The 22,250-nt window shown below is 38.8% G+C and overlaps 1 protein-coding gene across 1 annotated transcript; it reads left to right on the top strand.

Annotated features, from left to right (window-relative positions):
* The first annotated feature begins 4,358 nt into the window (after positions 1-4,358).
* On the top strand, positions 4,359-21,810 carry uba2 (ubiquitin-like modifier activating enzyme 2). The gene is made up of 17 exons (XM_069687054.1): positions 4,359-4,550; positions 6,156-6,239; positions 6,415-6,485; positions 6,592-6,656; positions 8,317-8,417; positions 8,570-8,691; positions 8,930-8,997; positions 9,914-10,035; positions 12,840-12,939; positions 13,881-14,032; positions 15,404-15,497; positions 15,628-15,740; positions 17,120-17,275; positions 17,738-17,834; positions 19,317-19,422; positions 19,572-19,714; positions 20,489-21,810. Exons 1-17 carry the CDS (start codon positions 4,410-4,412, stop codon positions 20,695-20,697), a joined length of 1,944 nt encoding a protein of 647 aa, XP_069543155.1. The 5' UTR covers positions 4,359-4,409; the 3' UTR covers positions 20,698-21,810.
* Positions 21,811-22,250: the final 440 nt, after the last annotated feature.

Here is a 22,250-nt window from a genome sequence, read left to right as displayed (position 1 = left end):
TTTTGGTGATTATGTTAAAATGATGTTAGGAAAATGTTTCTACTCTCTTCCAGCTAATAGTCTGTACAAAATTTGTTTTACCTGAATTCTGCGTTTTTGTGATGCCTTTATGCCCCCTCTATCTTTTCATATGGAAGGCCTATTCCACGATTTAAACTCTGTTCGATCTTAACCATTTGTTTTGTCAGAGGATGATAGCAGGATACCCCATAAGTACATATGGCAGTGTGCAGCTGTTTGAAAACAGGTGTGAGGGCCAGTTAATTTATGTGTATTACAAATCTGCAACCATATTAGGCCATCATTGTTTATTAAATAGCAGATATTAGGAATGAATAGTGCTCTCTTTTAACCTGTTTAGATCACCATGGTAACTATCGCCTTTTCTCTAAGTATTTGTGACAATTTAAGCTAGGCTAGATAAAGTAAAATACTCAAACTTGGAACAACAGAATTTAATTTGTGACTCCCTAAGTTATGTTTATGATTCAATTACAGTTCCAAAAAAGTAATTTGATTGCTGTCGATGCTGTCAGTTAATTGCACTAAGTCATGATTCATTAATTGCAGTCTGCCTAATATTTAGGTACAGTCCAACTTGTTACAGAGTTCAGTTCCTTGATGGCACATGGATAAAAACTGTTAAGGAATATAGAAGTGGGGGTCTTAACAGAAACTATAGCACCTTCCAGAGGGGAACAGGGTGAAAAGGTGGTGTCCTGTATGAGCTGTGAGAGTCTTTGGCTATATATGTGGCCTGACGTAGACATCGGGATCTGTAGGCTCTGTGACTTGGAGAGAGGGTAGCTGTGTTCCGGTGATGTTCTTTGCTGATTTTATAACTCTCTGAGGAGCTGTCCTGTCAGCCTCAGTGCAGCTATAAAACCACACCAGGATGCCATAAGAGAGGATACTTCAACAGAACAGTGGTAGAAGGACACCAGCAGCTGCTGAGACAGCTTTGCTCTACGTAGAGTTCTCAAGAAGTAGAGCCGTTGTTGTGCCTTCTTCACTAGAGAGGTTGTGAGAGAGCAAAGCCGCTGCGTACATTCGTGCTGCCAACTTGCCAAACATTTTCACAAACATGAACACTTTAAAAACAAGGATAACATTTAGAATGTTTTCACAGAATGTTCGATCAAGATGATCAAATCTAATTTTCAATTAAAGGTGAATTTTCTGCTGATAAGATTATTATTAAGTTGTCAAATTTTCATAACAGGCACTTGCATCTTGGTCATTAGCTTACAAACATTACAAACTCCTTGTTATGGAATGACAAAGCACTTGATATAAAAATAGGGGTAACACTGTACATTAAGTGTACAATTTACATACTTAAGTAATGCTGAAGTAATGCTTAACTAATGCATGACTCATGATGATTTAATGCATGAATTAATGCAGGATGTATCATGAATTCCTGTTGCTCAACATTAAGAAATGATGACGTCACTGTGACTTTATGTGATTAGTTTACACTTATTAATAGATCATCAATTAAGGAATGTTAATTCACAGTCACTTCATTGATTGATTGATATGACACCATTTACAAATGAGTATTACAACGTCACTTTACTTGGGGGGGGGGCACAAGTCAAGGAAGTAATTGGGACCTTGTGTGAAGTGATGATTTAGTAATGATGAACTCAATTAGCAAATACTCCCTTTTAGTGAATGTTCATTAAGTAATCATTTACAAATGTTTATTATGACATGAGTAATGCAACAGCATCCACTACAGACAGAACTCTGTAAGTTTGTTTTCTAACTCACACGTTTTCTAACATGCTATCCAATGTTAGCATGTAATGCTAACTAACATTAACCCACTATAAGCTTTGATGGGTTGAACAAAACACAGTGCTTCACAACACAACAAGTGTCCATCCCAAATACGACACAAATGACACAATACATAGGCTAACCCAACAAAGCTAATCTGTACTGGGTTAATGTTATCTAGCTTTACATGCTAACATTGGATAGCATGTTAGAAAGCATGTGAGTTAGAAAATAAACTTATCGAGTCTGTGGTGGATGCTGTTGCATTGCTCAAAGCCCGAATTAAAGCAAAAACAGCCCTTCCAATGTTTTGGGCTAATTAGCTGGCAACAGATTGAGGAGCGCATTGAGTATACTTTCTCAATATTTTGACTTAGTATCTCAATATTTCGAGTTAGTATCTCAATATTTAAGACTGGCCAGTCACCCACATGCTGTAATGTTAATCTGGACAATATTGTGTGTACAACACAGTTAACATTTCTTGACATTTTGTCATTTGTAGAGGTAGATTCACAATACCTTTATGAAACACACCTGAGTTTAGCTTTTGTTGAGAGCACAAATATACAGGGGTAGCTAGCTCTTCTCATACTTCCTACAGTCAGCACAGTACATTATTTCTTTGTTGGATCATATTCCAGTCAATCTCAACCTGACCTCCACTTTTGATTGAACTGTCTTTTCTTTTTCTTTGTCTCCTCTTCATTTTCGATTTCATCAAGTTTTCTTTTCAGTGTTGTCTGCTCTTCGGGCTGTTACACCTGAGGGGTATACTGCGAAGCAAGTTCAACAGACCCAGGGTTTGGGTAAGCTGGCTCAACAAAGCCTCAAGCACCGGTTAGAGATCATGGGTGTCACAAAGGTGGATATGAACTTTCTCTGTTAATACAGACTTTCTGCTTCAGGCTCTGTGTGCGCTCACAGGAAAAGGGGCATTTCACGTGTCATTTGACGCCTCCTCCGCACAAGAAGGAGCGATCATCGGCTGTCAGCTTCAGTCAGATTGTTTAAATTAAAAGCGATGATGATTAGGCTATATTATATATATTATATATAAAATGAATTTGGCTGTGTTCGAAATGCCGTACCATATACCATATTCTATATACTGCATACTGCGTTCGGTGGTAGTATATATGGAGGGGCTTCTCAAATTCATTTTGCAGTATGTTATGCCAGGCGGAAGTAAACAATAACCTCCGCTTCTTTAGCTATCGCGCCCCCTTCTTCTGGAATGCTGCTACTGTGCAACATCTCAACTGCCGCTGTGACATTCCAGTGCTTTGCATTGTGGGATACAGTAGGCGAGGTAGACTGGTCCGATGCATACTCTATATTTTTTCTCAGAATCAGTACGACATCCAGGTATTTTTGGCATACTGCACCTTTTGCTTTTGTTTGCATACTCCATACTCCATTTTTGCCAAATTAGTACGTACTGCTAGTATAGAATGGCATTTCGAACACAGCATTTGAAAAGCTCCTCCATACTACATACTACCGCCGAGCACAGTATGCAGTATATAGCATGTAGTATATAGTAAGGCATTTCGAACACAGCCATCGTAGAGGGAGCAGAAAAAATAAGACTGTGCAAGCCCAGGTATTTGGGTCACACATCAGTACTTGACTGATGTGTGATTTCATATGTCTTGCAAGCTACTGGATGCCTATGAAGCTACTGGATGGATCAATAAAGTATCCATCCATCTATCCGTCAGTCAGTTTCTTCCAGTTGTTCTTCCAGCATTCAGCAGCTGCCGCTGAGTGGATTTTGGTCTGGATTACGTTTAACTGCTTGATATCTTTCTAATATCATAGTTTGCTCAGAGTTTATAAAATATGCCGATCAGCTGATGGCAGACTTGTCCCTATGTGTGATTGGTCATTTGCTGAAAACAACGCCCCTGTGAACGAGCTCATAGAAACCCTGGTTGATAACCAGCGTTGATAATTTAGCACGATCTCCTTTGTCAGGTTAAGTGAAGCCAGATCAGGAAAAGATTCCCTGGGTATGTTGAATTCGCTTCGTAGTATAGGCCCCTGGTTTACCCACTAACTTCGCTTCGAAGTACCCCCGTCTGTAATCGCTTGTGATGACGATGTTGAAACTGCTTTCGCGCCTTCCCATTGGCTGCGTGGGCTGTCGCTAGATTTGTGTTGCATTCAAGCACAATCAATTATCACCTTTTTGAAACAGTGTAAAACAGCTATATGCGACTTCTCAAAATAAAAATGAAAAAACAAAACACTGACCCAACACTGCTCGTATCAAATTTTAACATAAACTCCTAATACCTTTAAGTTAATAAATGTATATAGTGCGATGCATTCAGAATAGCACAGACTGAGGCATTGTGGAGAGTAAAATGTAAATGAAATTATTTTATTTTATTCATTTTTTTATTTATGTATTAAAACTTTAGTTTTTGTTTTCTATTGACTGTGTGCTGTATCTATAGTCCCTCTGTATACGAACATGTGTATAATAAAGAAAGCTGTAAAAAAACGTCGAGTAACCCGGAAGTAGGCGGAACTTATTCTTTTTACTGCAGAACAAGAAGCTAGCCGCCATCCCCTCTCTGTGCAGGCTTTGATTCTGTCTATAGCCGATCAACATGGTCCAACTGGTGGGTTCCCTTCGAAAAGAACTAGCTGACTCCCTTTCCACCTGCAAGGTGTTGGTGGTGGGAGCAGGAGGAATCGGCTGCGAACTGCTAAAGAATCTTGTCCTCACCGGCTTCAAAAACATCGAAGTGGTCTGTCACACTTAAGTTTGTTTGTATGTCTGTCTGTTAGCTAGCTGACTATCATGCCATGTCTTTGTGTTGCACTGCGCGTGGAGATGTGGGGAAAGGGGCTAATCCCTCTGACGACTCGTCAAGGAAGTACAACGTACGAGTTTTCGTCGTGCTCTCTTCAAACCCTCTCATTTCCCGAGTGCATATAAAGTAGACAGGCCCTGGTTGGAAGTACTAAAAACTGCAGCATTTGGCGCCATTATCACTGCTGGGTTTGCTAGATAACTTCATTGTAATGTGACGACTAGCTAGGCGGTCGGCTGGCTAAATGTTAGCGCAAACACATGGAAAGGCCTTTGTTTATCTATGTCACATTATATTACAATGGAAATATATATAGTATATTTGGCGCAGCATTAGTTGCAGATGCATGCGTTTTCGTGGGGAAACCGTCAGATGCTTAGAGCTTAGCGTTTGTGAGTTTTTCAGTGCCTCTATAGATGTAATACTGAAATCAGGATGAAAATTAATGATGTAGGCTATTGTTTCCATCAAATACTACCCTATTATTTTGAATTTTACTTTTTAATAAACAACCCACTCAGTCCATGGTGTATAACTTCCATCAACGCATTTAAAAAAAAAAGCTTAAGGGAATTAAATTTATTTATTTACAAACAACCACACAACCTACAAGAACACCTCTTAAGCTTACCAACCAAGATTCAAGGCACAAATCAAATGTATAATATAAGTAAACCTCAGATAGCAAGGTGATAAACTCTCTAAGGGAATGTAATGAAGCTGGGTACCAAGGCCTTCTTTATTTTCACTAATTTAATTTAAATGAAACTAACTTTTACGAATAGTGGATTATTATTTAGTTTATAATTGTGTATATATACAACAGGACAATGGCCAAGTGTTATGGAGAAGAAAATACAGAATTTGTCAAAAAATGTTGTGTATTTAATAACAGAGGATAGTATTAAAACTTTATTAGAAAGATGTCACTATATTTTAAGTTATATATTTAATGCATAACTATGACTTATGATTTGTCACATAGTCTGACTGCCAGTTTACTTAAAGGAACTGAGAAGAAAAGGTTCCATTAATGATAAAGGTTGGTAACCATTTGTGTAGATCACAGTAAAGAGAAAATCTGAGGTCAGTTATAACTGAGTGTTTTGTTTTTTAAAAAGAGACTGGAGAGGACCATTTTAATTGCTGGCTTGTGGGTTGAATGTGGCCCTTTAATGACCTCAATTGGTCCTTTTAATTATTTAAAAAATAAAATTCATGCAAGAGCATTATTAAGATATTTTAAAAAATGATTTCTTCAAATAAGACACATTACTTCTCGTACAGTTAACACAGCTATACGCTTAAGTTGTTTTAAGAAATGCGCAGATTAAAAAGATAATTGAATTGGCTTGTACTTGAGGATAACCAAAGACCCTGACACTGCCGCATATATAAATGTATCTTGTAGATTTTCCCTATTTGTCATTACTTGTAAAATGTGTAAAAGTGCTTATGTGACAGACTGATTTGAGTTTGCTGTCATATATATTACGTTGCATTTACATGGCTGACATTACAACCCTATCGATTTGGCAGATTGACCTGGACACAATTGATGTCAGCAACCTAAACCGTCAGTTCCTTTTCCAGAAGAAGCATGTTGGGAAGTCTAAAGCACAGGTTTGTAAACATTGTGGAACTAACTTCTATCCCTGCTGGCTTTGGGGTTGTTTTTAATCTTGATTACCCTGAACCCATGTGTGATTTCAAGAAAGCACACACTCTAAACCCTTTCCTTATGTACTGTCTGTACATTTTCTTATCAGTCATTGACTCTGTTCCTGGTGTTTTTCAGGTGGCCAAGGAGAGTGCCTTGCGGTTTTGTCCCAATGCAAATATCACTGCATACCATGACAGCATCATGAAGTGAGTTTCTTGTTTTTTGTTGTTTAGTAGGTCAAAGAATAATTAGACTCAGAAGCAGTCTTGATGGCGGTCCTATTTATTTAGAATTATTGTCTCCCCCCAACAGCCCTGACTACAACGTGGAGTTCTTCAGAAAGTTTGTGCTGGTGATGAATGCTCTGGATAACAGAGGTAGTTTCACATGAAGTCACTAAATCTTTTTTTTTGTTATTCTCAACTGTCAACGCTAAGGATGTCGCGCCTTTGCGACCTAATTATAGATGATTAACCAGTATTGGCCTATTACAGATATACTACTTTCTGGCAACTTGTTGTGTGATATAGGTTTTTTACACCACAGTGCTGTATATAGGTAATGGTGTGGTTACAGACATTGTCTGGCAGAGGGAGCATCATCATTACACTTACTGTGGCCATTTTAGTACCCTTAATAGTTACCAACAGTTGCCTTATCATGACATTCTACATGAGACAAGAGACAAGCACTCACAATCAGTATGGCAAATACATCAGGGGTTATACTACGAAGCAGGATATGTGGTTATTGAGGTAACTTCAGGGTTAACTCCAAGTTTTCTGTACTACAAAGGTGGTTCACTTTTTACCAGGGTAGATCACCATGGTAACTTATGCTGAACACCTAACCTGCTCTGATGATGCCAGGAGTACTTTTGTACTTAAGTAAGAATTCCTACTGCTCTAATTTCTGGTTTTATTTTTATTTGCTCTATAGTTTGATACAGCTGGGCTGGGAGAATAAATCTGTCATTAACACAACAAAATTACATCTCTGCAACGTATTAATCCAATGTAATACACAAGTGTTATAATAAATATATGGTGCTCTTATGGTGGAGCAGTGATATTATCATATTTGCGCATTTACACAGTGTTTTTTTTAAGTATTTGTCCTTCCTGCATTCAGGATTTTGGTCTGGATTATGTGTAATGTCTTCATATCTTTCTAAAATCATAGTTTGCGCTGAGTTTGAAAATATGCAGATCAGCTGATGGCAGACTTGCCTGTGTTTAGATTGGTCGTTTGCTCCAAACAACGCCGCTTTAATGTGAAAGCGCTCATAGAAACCCTGGGTTGACTTATCGAGTTGATAACCAGTGTCGTGTGACCGCTCAGCGCGATTGCCTTTGTTAGGTTAGGTGAAGCCAGATCAGGAAAAGATACCCTGGGTATGTTAAACTCGCTTCGTAGTATAGGCCCCTGGAGTCAAGACATTTGATATCCACATAAATTCAAATAGAATAAGCCTCCCCAAAAAATTGCAAATACATTTCTGAAATATTATAGCTTTTAACTTAATTACTTTCCTCTGACATTACCTCTTCATTCGTCTGTCAATAAGGCAAGCCCAGAAACAATGAATTTCTAAAGGACTGTTTATGAACATTTTAGCTAGCTGGCTAAGTATTAAATCGTATGTTTGTATAATCTATTTATTTCTGTGTGGCACTAGGGATACTAACATAAATAAAAACGCATACATAGCTTTTAGCAACAAGCATTGTTCACATTGACTGTGTGGTACTGTGAAGTGTAAACACTCATTAAGATTGTCCTGGCCCAACTGCTAGCACATACATCACACTTGGAGAGAGAGACAGAGAGATCTCTAGTCTGGATTTGGGAATAGTGAAAATGCATCATAGCTGAATGTCCTAATTTATACACTACCAACAGAAGAACTGATGTCAGAGCTTAACAATACACTACAGTCTTAAATATGTAAGCCAATTTATTTCAAGTTTTTGCTGCCTATCTCTATTCAACAAATTTCAGTGATGAGGAAATAAAACTATTTTTCTCTCTTTGTAGCGGCCCGTAACCATGTGAACAGGCTGTGTTTGGCAGCAGACATTCCTCTGATAGAGAGTGGCACTGCTGGGTACCTGGGACAAGTCACAGTAATCAAGAAGGTAGAAAATGCTCGTCTTTGTTATGTCACTTGTTTAAAGGCCAGTTGCATTAGTTTTCTGTCCAATAAAAAGAGTTTGGTATTGACTATTCCACTTCTCACAGTGTTTCTCTGTTGGTTTTTCTTCCTTTCCTGTCTCTCCTTGTTCCCCAGGGAATGACAGAATGTTACGAATGCCAACCTAAGCCCACCCAGAAGACATTCCCAGGATGCACCATAAGAAACACACCTTCTGAGCCCATTCACTGCATTGTCTGGGCCAAATACCTCTTCAAGTTAGACTCAATCTCATCATATTATTAGTATCATTCAAGTCGACTACAATCTTATCATAGGCCAGTGCTCAGTAAACTCTCTTTCTAGACTGGCCATGCACAAAACAATTAGTAGTAATGTGGAATATATCTTATTTATGTTGATGCAAAAATATTACAAACCCCACTTTGATATTTCACAAAAACGTGTGCTGTGTTCTACTTGTCATCTTGCATTGTTTTTTTCTGGCCACTATAGTCAGCTGTTTGGAGAAGAGGATGCAGATCAAGAAGTGTCCCCTGATACAGCAGACCCTGAGGCTGCATGTAAGTAGGTGCATGGTTTCGACATTAGTTAGTTTGCATTTGGCTCTTATATTCACTCCCATTTGTAACAGTAGAAACAATTGGAGAAACAATGACTTTTAATGTGAATTTACTTTAGTGGGTGCTCTTACATAGTTTAATTACTGGGCCCTTTTTTTTAAAAGGGGAACCTCTGCCTTCAGCTCCCATTCTAAACTTTAGGAATGAAGAATGATAGAGGAATGCTAACATCAAAACAAGCAGAGCACCTACAAACTTACATTAGCGGCAGCTAGTTTTTTACATGACACTGCATAATTCAGAGTTATTCAGTGTGTAGCGCTGTTGTTTTGTATAATAACTTAATAAATAGCCATAGTGCTTTTCTCAAACCGGACTCTCACTTTGAAGTCACACTCACAGCTGAATGAAACACTCGTTAAAATGTAAGGATAACATACAGCGGCAAGCTTCGGGACGAACTCCCCCACTCCAGTGAAAACAGGAACTTTTTGTAACCATTTCTGCTGATAATGGGAATGCACACACTATAAAGCTTCCTCATGTTACTAAACGGTTGCTTCTCACATTCCGGCAACATGATTTGTTACATAATCATGCCACATAGCTATTTACAGGGAAGTATTATACAGACTACACATGCACAGTGATCAATTTGCCATGTTCCGGTGGTGAAAAGAGCTGCACGTTAAAAGAGATTAATTTTCTTTTATATATTAAAAAGAAAGTTATAGCTTAACCTAAGTTAATTTGTATTACTTGATAACACACCTTTTGCAGTTTGGCATTTGCACATGTGTGAAGATGACACGAAAACAATACATCTTGCAAGCCTGTTGTTCACACACCAGAATGTTTAGTTCTAAAGAAATACAAAGGCACCGGACCCTGTGAAAACTCTGTATTCTGTAAACAGGGAATCCTGAAGACACAGCTGCTCGCGCCACAGCCTCAGAAAAGGATGGGGACATCAAGCGAGTCTCCACCAAGGAATGGGCTCGCTCCACAGGATACGACCCTGTCAAACTCTTCAACAAGGTACCAGTAATACAAATCAGACTTGTGAGGCTGTTTTTAGGAATTCAGATGCAGGTGTTGTAACTTACTGCAAGTGTGATTGATACTAGGGCTGGGCGATAGGGCCAAAAATGTTATCACGACATAATGATTCATATCAGTCGATCGTTAATTATCACAATAAATGTCAAATCATTATTTCTTAAGTTTAGAGGCGGATTTTTGCTCCTGAGTTGTGGTTTAACCATTCTTTATTGTCAGACCTTGACAAACTACACTTGACCAGTAGAATATTTCACAACTCTGAGGTAAACAAAGAGCAGAACATTTCGCAAATCTGAGGTAGTAAAACAACCCAAATGTTAAATTAAACAATAAAAAGACAAATTAATCTTCTATTTTTGAATGTTTAGCTGTCTGACAATGTAAACAAAAGAAAAATGTCAACTGTCAATATGTCAAAAAACAAGCAAAGCCCTACAGCAGGTGTCTCAAACTCAACATCCAGCCCACATTACAATTACATCTGGCCCGCGATATGATAATACAGTCGTGAAAAAATGAGGACACCCCATTAAATATTCAGTTCTTTATTAAGAAATGTTCACATTACGATGTCTAATCTTGTTTTTATTTATCTTTGGGAAAGAAAGTTATTTAATTGCAGCTAAACAACAAAAATTAACCTTGATTTACTCATTAAACAAAAGATAACAACACAAATGCATATTCTAACTGAGGAAAAAGTTAGAACACCCTACCCCCTAATAGCTAGTATTTTAAGAAGTATTTTCTTCAGTTTGAATTGTTTAGTTATATAACTTGAATCTCTCAGTATTGTTGAAATTGTTATTAAATATCCCTATGTCCAAATATGTTAAAAAAAAACACTTCTTTCATAGGGTGTCCTAATTTTTTCACATGACTGTATGTCTATCATAACTGGCCAGCCGGTATACAGCGTGCACACCGCTGATACTACAAATCCCAGAATGCACTGCAACAGTGGGCGCGCCACTCAAGATCTGTGAGCACAGACTGTGCGAGTTACGTAACAAAGAATCTCACTGCACTAAACCTCCAGCTTCAGGAAAAGGACGGTGCGATCACCGACATGTATGATGCAGTTAGAGCTTACCAAGCCATGTTGCGCCTGTGGGAGACTCAGATGCAGCAAGGAAACTTGGGTCACTTTTCATGGTGCCAAACCATGACAAACCACCTCTCCACTGCTGTGTTCCCAACCGTGCATTTTGCTAGTAAACTGAACGGACCTGGCAGAGTTCACATAGCGATTTTCCGGCTTTGGACCTCAGCAATTTAAATTTGAACTGCTCTGCATGTTTGGAAGCACATACCTGTGTAAGCAACTGATGCACACCTTCACTACACCCTGAGGGTGTCTATAGCTCAGAACCAGACCCTGGCAAATAAGAGCAGAGTGCACTTCAATGTGTTTCTTTTTGCACCTTTTCCCTGTAATCACAAGGTAGACTGGTTATGGTATTGTTTTCACAGGATTGATCGCATTTGAAATATTCTTATTTTCTTGATGGTTTTGTGAATAAAAAAACAAAATATTTTAGATTTTCTGGAGAAAAAATGTAGTTTTCTGGCTGTTTTTGATGTCTGTGATATAACATTTTTGGCTTAGTGAAAAACTACTGATAGAGAGGGAGACTTAAACAAATTAATAATGCTGATGTGTCTTTTATTTTAAATTTGATCTTTCTGTTTTTTTGATATCCTTGGTTTGTTCTAAATTCTATAAGATATCTTTGGAGCAGTAAAGTTTAAGTTATTCTAATTTGCCATAATACCTCTGATAAAAACATGGTTTATTTATGTCTGTTGTCCAAATAATGTTGACCCCGTTCGGCCCTTGTCTTAAACCCAGTTTTTAATTTCAGCTGATTGAGTTTGAGACCCCTGCCATACAGGTTACGGGCCAGAAAGAAAAGTCTGTGTACAGTCTCAGGTTTTAAAGCTGCTCTGTGACAGGTCACAATGCTTCTTCCTCTTCTAGTGAAAATTAAATGTGATGAGTCCTATTGATCTCTGACAGCAATATTAACATCTCTTCCTGTAGAATATGTCAAAATACGTGGAATGGGAAGTACGTCAACATGTTTATTTTTTTTTATTACTTTATTTGTTACATTTCCAGGAAGTTTTAAGGCACTTTTTAAGTCACTCACAAGGTTCCTTATTGCAGTTCCTGCTTGATTTTCCTTGAAATAAAAAACGTAGTCCTACTCCCCCCCTCCAGCTCGCACTCTGTCTCTCTATCTTGGCTCATACACTTGTTTTTGCCTTATGTTAACTAAGATTGTTGAATTAAGATTGTTCTCTAAAAAGCCCCGAAAACTACCCCTGCATAGAGTGATATGCCTATATTTTATTAAGGCTTATTAATTATTTACAGTTGAGCAGACACTTCTTCATGATTTGCTGTATGTAACAAACCTAAATGACATTTATAAAGTGAACATATTCAAATTGTTTATGGCTTTATTTAATGTAAAACTCCTCTAGAAAGACGAGGATGTCAGCCCAGCTGAAGTCCCCGTTTTCCGGTGTTTGGGTGGTGTAATTACAGATTTAAATATATCGAACTTTTATTGAACATTTGTTATATTTCTATCGAGAGAAATTATATCACGATAATTCTCTCTATCTCTATCGTTTGATCGCCCGGCCCTAATTGATACATTTATTTTGATTTGAGATAACAAATGTGCATTTGGGGTTCAGCACGTGTAAAAGGGACTATACATTAACAAGCTTGGTTCTGATTCCCCCTCACCCCCTCTTTTCATTCCCAGCTTTTCAAAGATGACATCATGTACTTGCTGACCATGGACAAACTTTGGAAGAAGAGGAAAGCCCCTACACCCCTAGACTGGCAGCAGCTAGAAAAGACTGGTATTTAATTTTTTTTTTTTTCTAAACATCTGATTTGGAGACACCTTTAGGTTTTTATCAAACTCTTTCTGTGTCAATCCACTTAAGCTAGCTGTAGCGTGATAAGTGTGGTGGCAATTTTCTGATGACGAGACCAATAAAGTTCTCAGGGAAACAAAGTTGTCTTTTGATGTCATTTAATTGAAGAATATTAAAAGATGAGTAAAAGCAATTAACAACTCGAACTGGGTCAGACCAGTACTACACAGCACGCAGCTGTCTGACTGACTGACACAGAATCAAGGTTCACAGTTGTGTTAAACATTACAGAAAGAACTCCCTCTCACAGAGACAAAGTAAGGTGTCATTGTTATGACTTTAGCTGAGGCACCTGACTATCTAGAGTTTACCCCTTGCCCTGGAGCTCTCAGCCCAGACAAGGCCACCAACTATCTCTCTAAGACAGAAGGAGCAACAGTAAATCATGCACAGGACCCTGGAGAGGAGTCGACAATACATATCCTTAAAATTAACCTTAGCTGATTATACCATGATTATTAACTCCATAATATTAAAGAAATTTTTACACATGATCAAACAGGTTAACATAAAAATTTCCTTCACAATAAGCGCTTGACAACTATGGTCCTACACAGGAACAGGGCGACCACATCCCAACCCTCTTCTCCCCTTGACTGCGTCATCAGCGGTGCTAGTGATGTTTGTCCGTGCTAGAGAATATAAAGAAAAGGGTGCATCTCTAAAAGTGTCTGTGGGCATCTCTCAGAAATCATGTTGCTTCTAACTGTATCTCTGTGGTACGTAGTTTAGTTTCAAACCTGTGTTCCTGTTTGTATGTACTAAATATTCAGTTTTTGAACTCTTAAAGGTTGCCATCTTTGATGTCTTTGCTGTCACAAGTTGTTTTGTTTTCTCAATGTTCTAATGTTTCTGTGTTCCAGCATGTCCTCAAGAGGGGTCTCCAGTATTGGGTTTGAAGGACCAGCAAGTTCTGGATGTTTGGGGTCACTGCAGGCTATTCAAGCACAGCGTGGAAACCCTCAGCTCACAGCTGCAGGAAAAGGGAGAAGGAGCAGAGCTGGTGTGGGACAAGGTAACACACAAACAGTAAAAGAGGGAAAATGTGTCCACCTTTTTAAAAAATATTTCTGAAGAACAAAAACGGATAACGTGCAATTACTAATGGATTAGCCACTCTTCTTTTAATCTCCGTCGGCCCAGCTGTTCAACAAGTTTAATCTGCATCAGAGTGGTCTGTATTTGTATTTTTTTTTGCAAAGGATCAGCGTATCTATTTTTCCTTTGTCCTTGGCTCACCTGTTCAAAAGTAATCTGATCAATCCCAACTATCGGATTTGATAAAATCTCGAGAATGGGTTGTTCAAAATAAAAAAAAATCTGAAATTGAATTAGATCAGGTGAGCCAGTGAGTTTTTTTTATCTGGATAAAACCTCCAGTATGTTTTGTTTGTGGAGTTGGATTAGGATGGCTTTGATAAAAAAAATCAGGATTATCCTGACTCTAGCAGAGGGGTGTATGCAGGCTGGATTTCAGGAGCAAAATGTAGTAAAACATTTTTTTTATAGTTTTTATTTGTAGACATTTAGACATTTTTTAAATATTTTACTGCGAACTAGCGGTCAATATCAAACAGATTAACTTTATTTAAAGAAACTGAGGAACTTTCATTTTGTTTGAATTTGGATATGGGCAGAAATATGTCAGTAGAAACTGAATTGAATTATTTATAATTGAATTTGAATTGCTCAACTTGAATAATTTAATTCAAAGTTTGAATTTGAATCACATAATTTCAAATTGAATTTATTAATTTGAAAATGAATGCCAATAAACTTGAAACTGAACATAATATTCTGAAATTGAACTGAAGTAATCTGAAAATTCAAATTTCACATGCAGTTCTCACGATTCAAATTCAGTTCTTGAAATTCAATATCAGTTTACTGAGACACATCCGGTTGATAAGGAAGAGCAATCAAGTGCAGATTCACAACACTCCTTTTTGGCCAATCGGCAACTCTGTTTTTTACCATTTTCTTCACTACATGGAGCCTTTGGTAGTTACCATAAGTAATGATAGATTGTTGCACCCCTAATAGTAAGTGGGACAAAAAATACACTGCAACTTCCTGTAGGTTGGATCAGGACAGTAGCCTTTTTTACACAGAGATTCCACCACAGCACTGTAACCAAGCTCTGCTGTTACTCAGCTTTATAGTTTTACACTGGACAAACACTGCCATAATATTGGTGTCTCAGTGTGCCATTTTACACAGTGTTCTGTTTTTGCCAGAGCAAGAGTCACAACATGTAAACAAACAGTGCCGGCTGAACTCAATATTAATGTTTGGAAGTGGGCATACACTAATAATAGCCACAGTAATGATGATGTATTTTTAATGGCTCACCTGTGTTAAGTGCTTTCACTGCCTCTTCTTCCAGGATGACCCTCCAGCCATGGACTTCGTTACTGCAGCAGCCAACCTACGTATGCACATCTTCAGTATGAACATGAAGAGTCGCTTTGATGTGAAGTGTAAGTTGGTTATCAGACGAAGAAAGAAGAGAATTGGTTACAATTGACATAATCATGTTGAGCTTGCTGTCCACATCCAAATAAATTACCCACATAAGGAGTTTTAAGTTAATTTATTTATGTGTTTCAGCCATGGCCGGTAACATCATCCCAGCCATTGCTACAACCAACGCTGTCATTGCGGGACTCATTGTGCTCGAGGGATTGAAGATCCTCTCTGGGGAACTGGAGTCCTGCCGCACAGTGAGTTTAAAAAGCCATTGTCCATGACTGTTTAAATGAGGGGGGCTCATTTATAACCTTTGCGTACGCACAAAACGGGGCATTCAAGTGTTCCAAACCACTTCCCACGCAAAAGTTGTGATCTATAAAAAACTTGATGGAAAATGTACGCACCTGTAAGCAAAATCCAGAGGTGTAAAGAGCACTATTTAGCTTTGCAAACTTTATTTTCAAACCTGTGCACTATGTTTACATGTTTTGGTGTCAAAATGACGAGAGATGCACCTTTTGTTTAAGAGTAAGATCCATTGTTTAACCAGACACAGCAGTTGTATAGCTCTCTTCATAGCCACCAGACTCCAGTGACAAAAACAGTAATTTTACCTCGCAGAACACGGGAGTTATTCATGATTTACCGCTGCCTTGATCAGTTAGATTGTTTGTGGTAATGTGCGGTGTTTTATAGGGTTAGTTGGGTTCTGAACTTGCTGGCTGAAGGTTAAGGTCGAGTGATCTCGGTAAATTCTGAGGGCGGTTTGTTGACATTAGATGGGTCAAAAAATAATCTCATCAATTACAGGCTTTGTAATTAATTGATCGCAATGAATCGCATATAGCAATGACACATCACATACTTTACCGTATTAAGTTTTACTTCACAATCTACTTCAATCTGATCACTTTACTTTGCTTCAGTCCCCCTGACCCACCTGCACCTCTGCTCTCTGCACAGCTGCTGGCCCCGCCCCCCTCTTTCTGTCTGCGTGTCTGTCTGCTGTGTTGACTGTCTTCATCAGCAGTCTGTTTAATTAAGTTACAAAAGTTAAATATTTTCTCACGCAACTCAGTTCTCACAGCACATTACCGACATAGCGTTCCAAACGATCGATCAATCATGCTGTGAGTCTGCATCACAGTTTTTTGTATTATGATGTTTTTATATATTTTTTCATGTCTTAATAAGGTGAATGGGGCTCCGTGTTCATTTGCATACAGAGCCGGAAAGTGAGGTCCGATCACAAGTGGTCACCGGAAACACATTGAAATGTATCTAGTACTTAGAGCTGACCACTTGTGATCGGATCACCCAGGACACATGTTAATACCAGGTCTGTTAAGGTCCATAGATGTGAACCCAACATAGCCGGAAACGGACAGATAACAGCTAGCTGCTCAATATTCAGAGAGTGGCATGTAAAAACTTGAGGCAGTGCATTCAGCTTAGAATACTTCCTGTCAGCTTTGTTGTTGTTGTCTGTTTCTTGTCGTTTCCTCCTTTTTAAATTTTTTTTACAGAGGACAGAAAATATACTGAGTATATTGACTTTGCCTCTGTATATGGGGAACCTGCTCTACCAACTGAGCTTAACTTAATTAGTCTATATTGTCTTCTTCTCCAGATCTTTTTGAACAAGTGTCCCAACCTTCGAAAGAAGCTGCTGGTCCCATGTGTACTTGACCCACCCTGCACCAACTGCTATGTGTGTGCAAGCAAACCTGAAGTCACAGTCAAACTCAACGTCCACAAAACCACGGTCCTCTCCTTGCAGGACAGGGTAATATGATTGTTTTTTTAAACATACACCAACCAGCTCCAGGGAAATTGATGTTCATTCATCCACAAGAATCTTTAAGACTGCTCACCTTAATAGGACAGTCTCAATACTGAAAATAATTTGCCCAAAGACAGCACCATTTTTTTTTATCAGATCAAAGCTCACACTAGATGGTGCTCAATCGCAAAATGTGTTTTGCCCCATTATATTACTAAATGTGTGGAGTGTAGTCCATTTCATTTGTCAGTTGTTTGCAGTACCAAGTATAGCACATAGAACAAGTAGCCTGTATCTTTTGCACCATATGTACTACAATACAAAGTATATTTTAAGTTGGAGTGGTTAGTGTTAATGGATGGTAAATGTTTCTATTGGCTATAATGATGTCATGTGAGGTGAGTTGTTTATTGTTTCCTTTTTTATATGTTGTTGACTTGATAATTTTGCATGTTTTTTAATAAGATCCTGAAGGAGAGGTTTGGAATGGTGGCTCCAGATGTTCAAATAGAGGATGGAAAAGGGACAATCCTTATCTCCTCAGAGGAAGGAGAGACTGAAGGTAAGGAGGAAGGTGTAAAAGAGATGGTACAGAAAGAAAACTAAAGTGTTGAAATATATAGAGAGATTGATTGCAGATCCCTGAGGGGAAATTAGAATGTAATAGCAGCTTAAATAATAAACAAAAGACAAAAACAAGAACACAAATAAAAACAACATGCTAAAATGAGCAGCAGGATGAGGGAGTGTCAAGGTCTGGACTTTGGTTATGATGTGATGGGATGGGTCATGATTCCCGAATATTCGAATAGTCATACTTTTATAAAAATAAACTCATGTGACTATTATCTCATCTTAAAAAAATGTTCTTCAAATATTGGTCCAATAGTTCCCAGTGAATGTTCAGGCAGTGGCACAAAAACGCAGAGTGAATAGTACAAAGATAATTAGTCCTTTTCAGTGGCTGTCGGTTTGGCATGTGCAGATGTGTTGTAAAGCCTGATTGCCACAGGCAAGAAAGACCTCCTGGATCTTTCTTTGGAACAGCGGGGGTGGAGGAGTCTGTGGCTGAAGTTGCTCTTCAGATTGTCCTGCATGTTGTAAAGAGGGTGGGAGGTCATTGTCCACAATAGTCGACAGTTTCTCCAGTATTCTGGCCTCAACCGCCTCTTCTGACGAGCTGCAGGCCCACAGCACCATCAGCCTTCTCTGTGAGTTTATTTAGTCTGTTGGAGTCCTTTGCTGTGATGCCTGCACCTGAAGACAAAACATCAAATAAGATTGTGCTCTCAACAACAGACTAGTAAAACGTGGAGCATTTTTCACAGACTTAAAAGGATCGGAGCCTCCTCAGGAAGTAAAGCCAGCCCAGGCCCTTCCTGTACATAGCATCCGTGTTGGTGGACCACTCCAGTCTGTTGTCCAATTGTATGCCCAGGTACCTATTGGACTTGTAGAACTTGTGTTGGTCTCATTAGTTGGAGTTTTATAAAAAGTCAGATGTGTAGGTGGTGAAGAGGAAGGGAGATAAAACGGTTCCCTGGGGGGGCTCCGATGTTGATGTTGCTCACCAGACGGTCAGACACACAGCTCTGTAGCCTGCCCATCAGGTAATCAACGATCCAAGAGACCCGGGGGGCTTCCACCAGCATGTCCTTAAGTTTCTCCTTCAACAGCCTGGGCTGGATTCTGTTAAAGGCACTCAAGAAGTTGAGAGTGACTAGGTTGGGACTGAGTGGTGCTGCTGGTGTGTGCCAGGGTCACAGCTCAGATGAACAGTAGGGGGGCTTCTGGAAGTGGGGGAGTGCTTGGAGAAAAGAACAGAGAACAGGCAAGAGGTGGGTGAAAGGTACCAAGAGAATGATGAAAGAAATGCGAGGAGTGACGGTGAAAATTGAGAGATTGATCATTTGATGATTGCACCTACATTTTCTCATCAAACTGGGGATTTGTCATTATGTATGAGGACCTTGTGGTTGCATTAGACTTTGCTTTATGACATGCTTGTGTAGCACTGTAAGAACATACTTCTGTCCCTCCGCAGCCAACAACAGCAAATTTCTCTCTGATTTTGGGATCCGTAATGGTAGCCGCCTCCAATCTGATGACTTCCTCCAAGACTACACGCTCCTCGTTAATGTCCTACACAGGTATGTACCTGTATCTGTGTATATGTATATCTACATACGAATGGAAAACACAGTTGAGCGTGCCAATCTTACATTATTTAAATTGAGTTTTTATGATGACTTAAGTGAACATAACTGAAAAGACTAAATATGTGTGTCCTCACTGGCAGTGAGGAACTAGAGAGGGATGTGGAATTTGAGGTCGTTGGCGAGGCCCCAGACAAAGCCCCCCCACCTCAGACTAACCAGGAAGAGGTTAACAGCATCACCAATGGCAACAAAGACTCCGTCCAACCATCCACCTCCTCTAAAGGTCAGCAGAAGTTTTTTTCATTTTCTTTTATTTCAAATCACAGTGTTGCTAATTTGGTGTTTCTGTTTTAATATGCTGAACCACAATCTATGTTTTATAAAAAATTTCCTGAATGTGTGAAAAAAATTCAAAATAATTCAAAGTTTAATCCAGAAGGTAACTGGATTGTTTCTTGAGGTTCTTTAAGATGTTTTGCTGTTGGGATAAGACGCAAAACCACTTCAAGAACTTTAACTAAGTCCAGTTGCCTTTTGGAATAAACTTTAAATAATTTTAAAGCTAGTTCGTCAAGCCCTTTTTGTAACATTGATAACCTGGCTTCAAATGATACAAGTTCCAAAATATCACCCCTGTAGACGGTGTACAAGGGTCATATTTAGGGTCACCAAATGCTTTGGCTGTAACCATTCTTGGCTTTAAGTTGTTGCAGGTTGGCCTGAACTTCTGGTTCACCTAAGCCTGTCATTGGTTGATACTTGCTCAGTCTGACTTAAGTGATGTCAGTGGATGTTACGTCAAGTTATCTTTAAGATGATATAATAGGTGAAAATAAGCCAAAAATGACTATTCTGGGATATGATTTCTGGGGTTCGCTGTTAAACTACCTTGATATGAATCTTTGATTTTGAACTAACCTTTAATAATTCCTCTTAATTTAGTAACTTAAGTTGCAATCCTATGATTGTTTTAGGGTTAATGATATTGTCTTTAGTGGAGACCAATTAGTATCTCCCACTATTTCATCTTTGAACTTTTTGGTCCAACACCTCTCAGCTCCAGCAGAGGACGATGACATAATGATCGTTGACTCTGACGATGAGGCATCATCTAGCTCTGCAGCAGCAGCGCCCGGAGGCACAAAGAGGAAGCACTCGGATGCAGAAATTGGTGAGACCTCCACAAAACGATCAAGGAAAAACCAATCGAGTGCACCAACATCCCCCACCAACAAAGACGACGGTGACGTTATCGCTTTGGACTAACCTGTCCTCCATGGTCCTCTGTAGGATTTAGAATGAATTGAACCTTTGTCATTCTGACTCATGACTGACACTAGGCGTAAATATAACACCTCTGGTATGAAGAACAATTACCCTGGTTAGTCTTTCATCTCTTCCTCTTCACAATCTATTTGTGCTTTCATACCTTCTCTGCTCTCTGACATGATACTGTAAATATATATTACATTTGGAAAAGTTTTGAAAAATACCTTCAACGTCTTGTGTTATTTTTATTCATTTCTGGTCCCTATATAAATGCTTTTTTAGACATTTTTATAAATGTACTGTATTTCTCATGCTATACAAGTCAGGGTGGTTTTGTGCTTTGTGGTCACGTTACAAAAAAATAAAAAACCAAAAACACTTACTGGGCTTATATATTGATCTTGGTTGTCAAGGGACAGTGACAGACAGATTCAGGAGTCTGCAGCTTGTACTCTAACCAGTGTGCCTGTCTGTATGTGTTGTTGATGTGATCGGGTATGTAAAGCACAGCACTCAGAGGGTTTGGCCACATTGGGCCATCTGGCGTTAGTTTTCTACCTCTTTTCTAGAACTAAAATGTTTTGGTTGCAAATTAGTTACCACGCCCTAAATGACACTGCTGCTGTGAGGTGTCCAGCCACAAAAAAACACGGTTCCTCAGAACAGCAATGGAGCAGCACAGTGGCTTGGATCCAGACTGGTAATAGTAATAGACTTGTAATAGTTTAATGTACATTTTTTTGTTCAAAGAGGTCACATTTTAGACAGTTGAAGTAAGATCTCTAATAGAACCAGAGATGGATTTATGGATTGACCTGAACCAGCCATTCCTTTTCATGCTGTAGAGGTTAATTTGATGGCAGTAGGGTCCTGCTCTAAAATAACACAAGAACCACTGGAACAAAGGGTAGCAGTTGAACTCCTGCTGCCTTCTCCAATCTAAACCCTTTGTCAGTGACCATAATTTCATATTTCATTGTGAACTGACTTGTTGTTGAAAGGTTATGAGAGCCATTTGGAATAATTTGGTGAACACAATAAATGCAACAAATTCAAAGGCTTCCTGTGTTTTGCTTATTTTTGTCCTCCCCTACAAAGCCAGTTCGTCATACCCAGAATACGTTTTCTTTTTCTTACTTCTATAACAATAGCAACCACTCTAGGCTGCCACATGAAGCAACTCTATAAGACTGTAACATGGACAAGTCTACTCCTAGCAAGAGTAAACGCTTATATTTAAACAAATGTGAATAGAGCTTTTAGCTCACTAAAGGACCGCTGGCCAAAAAAATGCTGACTGTGAATGTGTAAGTTCATGGGCTTATAAAATTGTAGTGAGGAAATTTGATGGAGTGACTCCATCTCCTCCTGCACCCTTGTAGGGAACCTGTGTCAGAAGGTGTGGAGTGTATAGAAATAATGATGAAAGTGAAATGTATAAATAGACCAAATACCTTTCTCAATCCAATCACAGTAAAATAAAGTTTTTCTTTTAAACAAGATGCATCTGTTAATCCATATTGGAGATCTGTGTGGTAAACTTGTGTTTA

Source organism: Semicossyphus pulcher, unplaced genomic scaffold (assembly GCF_022749685.1).
Source record: "Semicossyphus pulcher isolate SPU_LCO1_2020_fin unplaced genomic scaffold, fSemPul1.0.p SCAF_8, whole genome shotgun sequence".
Taxonomy (NCBI): domain Eukaryota; kingdom Metazoa; phylum Chordata; class Actinopteri; order Labriformes; family Labridae; genus Semicossyphus; species Semicossyphus pulcher.
The sequence above is the reverse complement of the archived record's forward strand: the minus strand, read 5'-3'. Positions and strand labels throughout refer to the sequence as shown.

Excerpts from the sequence above, each read along its gene's own strand:
- uba2 (XM_069687054.1), top strand. The coding sequence starts at position 4,410 with ATGGTCCAACTGGTGGGTTCCCTTCGAAAAGAACTAGCTGACTCCCTT. Across the intron at positions 15,498-15,627 it reads GAGTCGCTTTGATGTGAAGT|CCATGGCCGGTAACATCATC; the intron begins GTAAGTTGGTTA and ends TATGTGTTTCAG. Across the intron at positions 19,715-20,488 it reads ACCATCCACCTCCTCTAAAG|CTCCAGCAGAGGACGATGAC; the intron begins GTCAGCAGAAGT and ends AACACCTCTCAG.